This window comes from Gavialis gangeticus, unplaced genomic scaffold, assembly GCF_001723915.1.
Source record: "Gavialis gangeticus isolate Ggan-Ray unplaced genomic scaffold, GavGan_comp1, whole genome shotgun sequence".
Taxonomy (NCBI): Eukaryota; Metazoa; Chordata; order Crocodylia; family Gavialidae; genus Gavialis; species Gavialis gangeticus.
Genome location: NW_017729031.1, coordinates 91559914 through 91569808, shown reverse-complemented (window position 1 = coordinate 91569808; position 9895 = coordinate 91559914). Strand labels below are relative to the sequence as shown.

At 41.1% G+C, this 9895-nt stretch overlaps 1 protein-coding gene across 7 annotated transcripts in view; it reads left to right on the top strand.

Moving 5' to 3' along the window:
* Positions 1-9895, top strand: part of HDAC4 (histone deacetylase 4) — a 481696-nt gene that overhangs the window by 335740 nt on the left and 136061 nt on the right. For all 7 annotated transcript variants that reach the window (XM_019523379.1, XM_019523376.1, XM_019523374.1 and 4 more), the window contains 3 exons: positions 1778-1890; positions 7249-7365; positions 7454-7652. In XM_019523379.1, the coding sequence (XP_019378924.1) occupies positions 1778-1890; positions 7249-7365; positions 7454-7652 (429 nt within the window). The remainder of the gene's footprint in view (positions 1-1777; positions 1891-7248; positions 7366-7453; positions 7653-9895) is intronic.

Genomic DNA, 9895 nt, shown 5'->3' with positions numbered 1-9895 from the left:
ATATCAATGCCCCACAGGGAGGGAGGGAGGGATTGAGGCTGGAGCTGGGGCTGGGACAATTTGCCCAGCCCAGGCAGGGGGGCATGGGACTTGGGGAGGGGGGCTCCCGCCACTATGTGGCACCAGTCTTGGAGCTGCTCTTCTGGTGGCTCCTCTAGCAGCTCTCACCGCTGGTCTGGGAGGGCATGGGAGTGGGTGTGTGCCCCCAGATCTGCGCGGGGCAGGCTGGGCTGGGCTGCACTCCAGGAGGCTAGTTCCAGCCTCCCACCACCAGGCTGTACTCCATGGGGTGGATGGTGCCAGGGCTGCACTCCAGGTGGCAAGCCCCCACTGCTGGGCTGCACTCTGCAGGATGGGTGGATCCAGGGCTGCACTCCAGGCAGCTAGCCCCAGCACTGGCTCCACCTGCCCCACAGAGCATAGCGGAGCAGGGGCCATGGGATGGGCTGCAGCCACCTTAAAATTCCCCATAGCCCACCCTGATCCAGGTGCACACACCAGCCCCCATGCCCTGCAGCTGCTCGCCCAGCCGTGGTGAAGCTGTGGCTTGTCTGGGAGGCACGGGGAGGCTGGAGCAGCTTCTGCCACTGTGTGCCACTTGTCCAAGACAGCTCAGCAGCATCGTCCTGTGCCTCCCCACGGCTGTGCAAGCAGTGGGAGGGCATAGCCCTCAGTGCCTTCTGCCACTTCTCTGGAGTGCAGCCCGGCCTAGCTGCCCTGCACAGATATGGGGACAGATATCTGCTCCCATGCCTTCCTGAACCGGCATCAAGAGCTGCCGGTGGACCCACCAGAAGAGCAGCTCCCAGGCCAGCGGCAGCATGCAGTGGCAGGAGCCCCCCACCCCGAGTCCTGCACCCCCCTGCCCCGGCTGGGCAACTTCTTCCAGCCCCAATCCCTCCCTCGCTGTGGGGGCGTTGATCTGCGTCCCCCCTTCCCTCTCTCTTCTGTGCACCACAACAGACTTACCAGCTGCAGGCAGTTGTGTCCAGTGTGGTTGAGGACAGTAAAGTTTTTTGATAGCTGTGAAATCGCTGTTTATCACAATGTGTGTAATAAAAACAAAGACTTTAGTTCGTGTTAATTATTTCAGTTCACTTGTGTGTTTTGAGGGCTTCTCAGTGTACACATATATACACACACTGTTAGTACTTAACAAATAACATCCCCAAAGGGCGTGACCAGTGAAGTTCATTAGAAAAGCCTGTGACACTGTTATAAAATTTAGATGTCAGCTGTGGCATTCAGTAAGGAAAGCATGTTTCCATTTAAAATATGAATAAATCCAGATATATCAGAAGATTACATGGGAAAATGTCAAACCCAAGAAAGTTTTTTAATTGCTCAAGTGTAAAGTCTCATACAGTAGGAGTTATGATTAAGGTTAGGCATGATTAAGATTAAAGGCTAAAGTGGATTGGAGGAGGCACTTCATAAAAATGTAGCCAAAGAGTTTGTCATATTCCAATTTGGCTTAATCATGCTTTCTAGGTCTTGTGTTTTTAATCATATTTAATGTTACTGACAAACTGTAAAAAAACCCAGAAAAACTACTACTACTTGGGAGGAAAAAATATAAGTAAAGTAAGTATTTAGATGGAGTGCTTAAAAATACTTATTGTTGCTATATTCCCAGAATTGTAAACTTCCTGTTGGAGTTTATGGGTTTTTCCTTTTTTTCCAACATGGAACTTAAGGGATTCTGTTATCTTTCTACATTTCCTTGCAGGGAGACTTTGTGGTGTTTTCTGATAGTTGTTTTTGGATGTGTTTTTAGACTCTGCATGCAACAGCGCTCCTGGATCTGGTCCCAGTTCTCCAAACAACAGCTCCAATAACATAAGTGCTGAGAATGGAATTACAGGATCAGTCACGAGTATTCAGGCAGAGGTATAGCACTGTTCTTTACCTTGGCTTTAACAGTCATGCTTACATTGAATATGTTCAAGATTTTACATGCTCATAGTTTATCAAGACCAGTGTCAGTCATACAGGAAACCTTAGACCTTGATTTGGAACAGACCTTGGGATGACTACTTTCAGAACCAGTGAAGATTTAAACATGTTTTATATAGATAAAGTGCTTAGCCTGAGCCTGTTCATATAGGTGCTTACTGTAATTTTCCATAGTCATATTATGAACTGATAGATAAAAGGAGGAGAGATGTTGGGAGAGAATTTAAGACAGTTCAAAATGTAGATATTTTTAAATCATGGGAATTTATTTTTGTTTTATAATGTAGGATCATTTCACTCCCATGAAATGGATTACTATAAACACTGTTAGATTACAAGTGTGAGAGCAAGAAAGTATATTGGATGGCTTTCTTAAGTACCTTGATGTTTTATGCCAAATCTTAACATCCTCACAGCTTCATACAGTTTAAATCCTGGCTTCACGTAAGCCCCGTTTGATACTAACTTTCCATAAATGATTTATTAGTAATAAACTTCTAATAAATAATTCCATAACATGCAGCAATTTTACACTTTACTTCTGAAGCATTTGGTGCTGGACACTGTCGAAAGCAAAATATTGGACTAGATGGATCACATCATCTTCATTTTTTGAGAGGTCTTATATAATTATCCAGACCTTGTTGATGCATTTCTCATTTCTAAACTTCATGTCACAACTATTATTCTTGCAATTATAATCATATACTCTTCTGAAGAAAATAGTTTATTTAATCACAAAGTTTGTTTATGTACCCAGTGTTTCTCTCTGACTTGTGATTCTGGACAATGGAAGATTCACTTTGAGGCATATATCTAGGCTGTTTCAGTTTTCTAGGTTAGTACAGTTTTGTCTCTATTTGTATTTCTAATAAGATTTAACACATAATTAAGGGGAAGAAAAGCCCTCAATCAACAAAAGATATCATATAAATCTTTGTAACACTAAATCAGTCATGCAGTACAGTGTGGGTCACTTCACTTGACACAGTAAACCACAGCTAGTCTAACAGAGTTTAGTCTTTACTGAAGGAGGAGCAGTTTGATTTCCCTTGTTTAACAGGACTCGAGATGTGTCGGAGTGTAATTAAAACATCCAAGTTAATGGGGCTTTAGTTAAGGTTCCATAATCTCCAAATGTCTGTTTAGTCACCAACGCCTTTCTTCAGTGAGACTGCAGCAGTATGTGTGATGTCCATTTTTTGCCTCTTGTAAAGCAGCAAAGTTGGATAATTAAGAGCCAGTCTATTACCAAAATTGTTTTCTGGACAAGATCACAACGTGTAAAAGATGACCTGCCATTTCCCTTACCTTTTTCTTAGTTTTATTATAATTTCTGATTCACTATAGCCTTGGTAGAGGTAAGAAAACATGAACAGTTACCTGTGAATTATTTTAAAATAGCAAGGCTTTTTGTTTGTGCCCAAAAACTTGCAAAGAACACTTTTTTCAAGTATTTAGTTGGTCTAGTAAAAGATAACACTTACCCAAAGAACCTTGTCTGCCTAAAGTTTGAGTGAGGGATGTCTATGTGAAAAGTAAAAATTATGTTCTGGTTTTGTTTTGTTTTTTTGTCTAGAATTTACATCCCAAATTTTTCTCACCTGTTTTATCATGTTATGGTGAGAGCAAAAATATAGTTAATAAACCACATTGCTGTAATGATTTAAATACAAGTATAAGTAAGTCTTCCCTACATTCAACATTTGCTTCTTCTGAACAGTGATCGTGCCCTGCTTCCCTATCCGTAAGCACTGTGTAAGCTCATGTTACTAGCTGAACCAGTTGCCCACATTTTCCTCAATGGTTTTAAATGAGAAATGTATCAATTTTTTTTTGTCACTTAATTACATGTTCATCTCATCACCCATACTGAGGGCAATATTTATTCTAGGTTACACGATTTAAAATACTTGCCTCAATTGTGCAAAGAATGCAGCCCCATTCTATAGTAGATACATACATTTACTTTTAAGTCTTACCAGTGTTTTTCCAACTTGCAAGGTTATTTGGCATTCATTGATATTTTGTTTGATATAAGACTACAGAAAAGGTGGCTGATTACAGATAAATTGTAGGTGCTGGAATTCTGCATTGCTTTGTAATTCTGCAGACATTTATGTACAATTCATACATGGATCCTGTATGTTTAAGATAATGATAATGGAATTTAAATATTGTGTTCAGAGTTGGTTTCAAACTGTTGCCTTTTTCACTCAGTTTTGTTTAAAACAAATAAATCCTCCGGAGAATGAGGCACATCTAAATGGGCATTGATTGTTCAAAGAGTAAATAGATGTTATTGTGTTTCTTTTACAAGATCAGTTAAAGATTTCAATACTTACAGTACCTATCTTATTTTTAGTGTGTATTACACTAACGTTTTGAAAACACTCTAAAGAAAAATTGCCAGGAAATGTTCAAAATTACCTCGGCAAATAAATGAATATACATGCATACATGCTATACATATGTTTATGTACATGTCAAAACACATACACACACATGCTACTTAGTATCAGAACATATTGCTCTCCTATTTTGCCTTGATGAAAACTTATTTAATAAAATGTTTCTTCCTGTAAAGAAACGTGAGACCTGTTCTATAATACATTTGTAATAATTATATTTGCCATCTTTGCCAGCAGAGTTTTCCATGCTACTTATCTGTGTTCCCCTTACCCTTTCTTCATCATTAGCATTAGTCTTACAGAAGAGTGGCCCTTCTGATTCTGTATTCAGTAATTCCAATTTTCAGTAATAAGTCTCAGGTATATACTGTTTTGTTTATGGTTTGCAAAAGTCTTGCTTTATTTTGCGGTTTAGTGTGTTTTTAAAGAGAAATAAAAGATAATTATTTTCCTTTTCATCATTGCAAACCGGCCTGATTCTGCATTCATGGAAGTTAATTGCAAATTTCCATTGACCTCAGTACTTTGGATAAAAATATCTCAACTTCATAATTTTAAAATCCTTTCACAGCCATGCTAAAGTAGATCTATGAAATAACAAAATACTATTGGACACCTTCATAAATGCATTCTCTTTAGTATTCAAAGATAAAGTTGAATGAGAAATGTTTCCAAAACCCTTTTTTTAACCATAGACTCATAAGTTAGAAAACTCTCAATTGAATAATTCAGTGTGATCAAAACAATTATTTTCTCACCAGGACCTCAGGAAATTTAAAAAAAAAGTCAGTCTAAGTTTCTTTGGAGCTGAACAGCCCACCAGGCTAGTGTGGTCAAGGCTATCTAGTTTCTTTAGCCAACAGCATGCACAGGAGTGGCATAGCTAGCATTACATTTGCCACCTTTGACTCCTACCCAGATAAGCAGGTGTCCATTTACAGCTGGAGTGACTGGAAGCAATATTTCTCATGAGTCTGGAGCCAGGATTGAATTCATGTCTTTGGAGTGGTAACAAAACACTTTAACAATTCGGCAACTATGCCCATCTAACAATTACTAGTAATCCAATTTTTACAATAAAACCTTTAGTATTTATAAACAGTAGTTTCTGTGAAATTAAAAAAAATACTTCTTAAAGTAGTTCTACATTACACATAATGTAATCGACCCAGTTAATTTCACATTCTGTCCCTGAAAATCAAATCAAAGCTACATAATTGGAACTACAGCATGTCTAAACTACCTGCTATAGGGGACAGGACTAGGAACAATGGCCTCAAGCTGCAGTAGGGGAAATGCAGGTAAAGATTAGGAAGAATTTTATGACTATGAAAAGGGTCAAGCATTGAATAGGCTACTGAGAGAAGCCAAGGAATCTCCATTTCTGAAAATGTTCACTAGCAAAGTAGACAGATGCGTGGCTGGGCTGTGTCAGTTGGGGAGGATCCTGCCTAACGCAGGGAGGCTGAACTAGATGACCTCGTGAGGTCACTTCTAGCCCAACTTTCCTATGATCCTGCTGCCCAGTAGGGAGTAATATATTCATAATTGTCTATGGTCAGCTGAAGAGAGCGTGGATCTAGTGTGTTTATATATATTTTTTCGCATTGCCCTGTAAGGCTAGGGACAGAAGTGATCAGAAACTAGTTTAGACCTGTAACAGAGCAGAAGTTCAGTGCACTTAAACCGCTTTCAAAATGGCCAAAATTGATTGAAGATAAACCTAGCTGGATGTAGCATCAGGCTTAACTGATTTAGGTCAAACTAGTTTATGGAATTTCTGTTCCAGATCCCTGCCAGGTTCAAGCTAATTTACAGTCCCCAAGTATCCCAGGATGCTTTGTAGCCCTGTACTGTGCTGTCTGCTCCAGCAGAGCAGGGTCTGACCCAACCCTCTGTTCCCTAGCTGGAGCACTATCACTCCTCTGGCTGACTGAGGAGGGGGTGGGATCTGGTGCTAGGCCAGGGGGATGGGTTTTCCCCCCACTCCATCTTCAGCTGGCCTAGAGGCTGAAGAGGGGGCATGACTGGGGGAATTGTGCCCAGCTCTGGGCAGGCATGGGGGAGTAAAGCCCCCACTACAGGCTTTGGCAGTGATCAGTAGGCTGGGAGGCATGCCTTATTGCCCCCTCCCCATGGCTACTGGTATGGGCCACTGCAGGGGTCTGGCTGCCTTTCCGTTTTCAAAAGTGAGTGTGAGTTCACTTGCTTATTGGTTCAATCTATGTAGTTTAGAGAAACCTGTGAAGATTCAATTGTTTCAGCCTAGGGCTTTTTAACCGTCTGTACTTAGCCTAAGGGGCAAGTGAAGTTTGGAGCATCTTTTAACAAAGGAACTGAGGTTTTTCCTGCATGAAAAGTTGCGGGGGAGGGAGGGGGGGAAGGAGAGGATTCTGGGGACAATTGCATGCAACTCCTGCTTGCTGTGTTGGACTGAATTTAGCTCTAAAGGGAAACTGCAGAACATTTTGATGCAAGTGGGATTTATCACTACTTACAGGAGGAAAACATCATCACTTCACTTCATGGATTCTTCTGTCCTCCATTCCTGTGGGGGACTGTGACTAGGTCAGAGGTTGTTATAGCCATACCATTGGATTAGACCTTTCAAAACAACTTTGTTGCCTTCAGGAAGGATTACACGTGTGAATTTTTGTGCCCATCCCTATTACTTGGGCTAGACCGCAGACACGACTTAGCCCTTAAGTTCTACATCTTTTAGTATCTGAAGTGAAATTCTTGCTTTTTCTTATTTGTCTCATTTCCTTTCCTAATGTGGCTTGTACTCAGCAGTTTGTGAATGAGGCAGAACAGAAATATGGCTTCAGTATAATCTCTGTACACTTTCCTGTTGTGACAGTGTTCTTGATTGTATTTCCAGACCAGCTTGGCTCACAGACTAGTGAATCGCGAAGGTTCAGTAACACAGCTTCCTCTCTACACATCTCCTTCCTTGCCCAACATAACATTAGGACTGCCTGCAACTGGCCCTTCCAGCGTAAGTGATGTTTACTGTAGCTTTTTGCTTTGTGGTTATATGGACTCATTCAGAAGCTATATATGTATTGCCAATTGTGCATTTCCAGGGGGGATCAGGACAGCAGGATGCTGAGAGACTTGCTATTCCAACCTTACAACAGAGGATCTCTTTATTTCCTGGCACCCACCTTACTCCTTATTTGAGCACTACAACGTTGGAAAGGGATGGGGGAACTGCACACAACCCTCTCCTGCAACACATGGTCTTACTGGAACAACCAACTGCACAAACGCCCTTAGTCACAGGTGAGCACACCAAAGCTGATGTGCAAACACTTTAAGATATTCAGCTCATAACAGGGAGGGGGGAGGGGGAGCAAATCCTGTTTGATTAAAAAAATAACAAGGAAGCACCATTTATCTGTCAGATCATGATGGTTTCAGCATGTGACTTTGTAGCATTTTTTCACTGATGCAGTAAGCATATACAACACTGGAAAAGGTCTGAGATTGACCAAATTATGTGCCTTTAAGAAGTGAAAGGAGCTAACATTACTTATTTTAGCATAATTAAGGTCAACTAGTTTATAAATAACATTTTAAATGTAAATGTTAACACATTCATTATTTTAATAATAGAATCCTAGCCATTTGGAGCAATGGGACAGTGAGAAGATTTTATCTTAGATTTCAATGAATGACATCTCTATTTTTCACCTAATTAGTTGTTAGTGATAATTACTGAGTGACTGTTAATCTTTTTTTACAACGAAACATATGTTTTCATAATAAAATCCAATAGTCAAAGCTCTGGCTTTTTTATAATTACAGTAAATATTTTGACTATAACTTAGAACTGTTAAATTTCAAAAGATAATAAACTTGTGGCATTCTTTATTAGGATTTAAATCACTACATTAACCCCTTTGACTATGAACCCTGTATTGTATTTTCAAAACTGTCCAATTGTGGGTGTTTGACTGGACAGGCATATCTGTTCTAAAAAGGATACATTTTTAGGATACCATTCTCTTCTGGGCAGTGTTTAGGTTTTGTTTCCCACTGCATAGCTTAGGTGAGAGACAAGGGCATTCTCTAAGGCTTAAACTGTAGGCAAAGAGAGAGCTACTTAATTCTGTTAGTCTAACATTAGGGCAGAGGTGCACCTTATAGACCAGAGATGGCCAACCTATGACATGCAGTGCTGCACATGGCACAAAAGCCTCTGCATAGCAAGCAGCAGATAGGGGTGAGGAGAGGGAAGCAGAAAGCAGAGCAGCAGGTCAGACAGGGGCAGAAGATCAGAGTGGCGCTCAATATGAGTGCAGGACTTAACTTATGGCATGCCTGCCAAAAAAGTTGGCCCCCAGTGTTATAGATTAACTGAATCTATAGACCATCTATCAGTGCACCTCTACCCTGTCTTCTGGGACTTAATCTAGAGACAGTGTGGCTTTTATACCTTTGATAATAATTTGCATTGTAGAGTGAAATCCTGAGGGATGCTGGTCACCAAAGCCTTCTTTTTTTTCCTTGGGCAAGTCTCTGTAGCATCCATCAGGGGATCTCCAGTCTGCCTTGATCTGGTGGATGCAGGCTGAACCTTCCCCCTGGCCAGCCATTCAGTGTTTTCTGTTCTCAGAATTGTGCACTGGTGGTATACTTACTTTGGTTGAGCAAATTCAATTCCTCAAGGCATTTTTCATTTTGGCTCCAAAGCTGTCTGGTTTTGTGAGATATACTATATGGCTTTTCCTTGGTGCCTTGGTAGGTCTCCATTCCCAAATGATAAATCCTCTCAGCCAGGAGACCAAGGATAAGAAACACTTGTCCTCCTGGTCTGCCACAGCGTCGGAAAAAAACAATATATCCTTAAATGAATCCTTCAACGTGAAAGACAAGGTAGTTACCTAAAAGTTACTAGTTCTCTCTGATATGCTTATTTATCCAGGATAATAAAAAGGTCACCAAAGTCAAAAGGGGTGGCATTCCTTCTCTCTTGTTGCTTACAAGCTGTGCTACAAGATGCAACAAGCCAAATGGGGCTTTGGTCCTGTATTAGATTATCTGCATGACTTGCCTCATTCTTATATGTTGCTGACTGAGTATACCAGTCAGCTTCCGGTACTCTTTTCTGGCAGCAGAACTTCTCTGAATCATTAAGGGGACACAGCTGGTGCCACAGGCAGGCAGTGCCTGCTTGGTATCGGTCATTTACACTGCAGGACTCCAGCATTTTGGAAACTTCCTTGGTTGTGCTGGTGTCTAAAAGCCATTTATGGGTTTGCTTTTTGCCATGTAGGATTATATAAAGAAAGAGTCGCTTCATCACTCTGCAATGATTCCCCTGAATTTAAAAGAAAAGGAGGTTAGCAGTGAAATACTCTCCCTGTGGGCTTTGGTTTTAAGTTAGGTCCCATCGCTGGTGCAGAATAGTCCAGACTTGTTGGCATTATAGGTGGAATGCTGGAATAAATATGGATTGGATTTCTGGGGAGTGGGGCATCTCAGCTAAAGAAAGGTCTCTCCTTTGGGTTGGGACTCAGCTG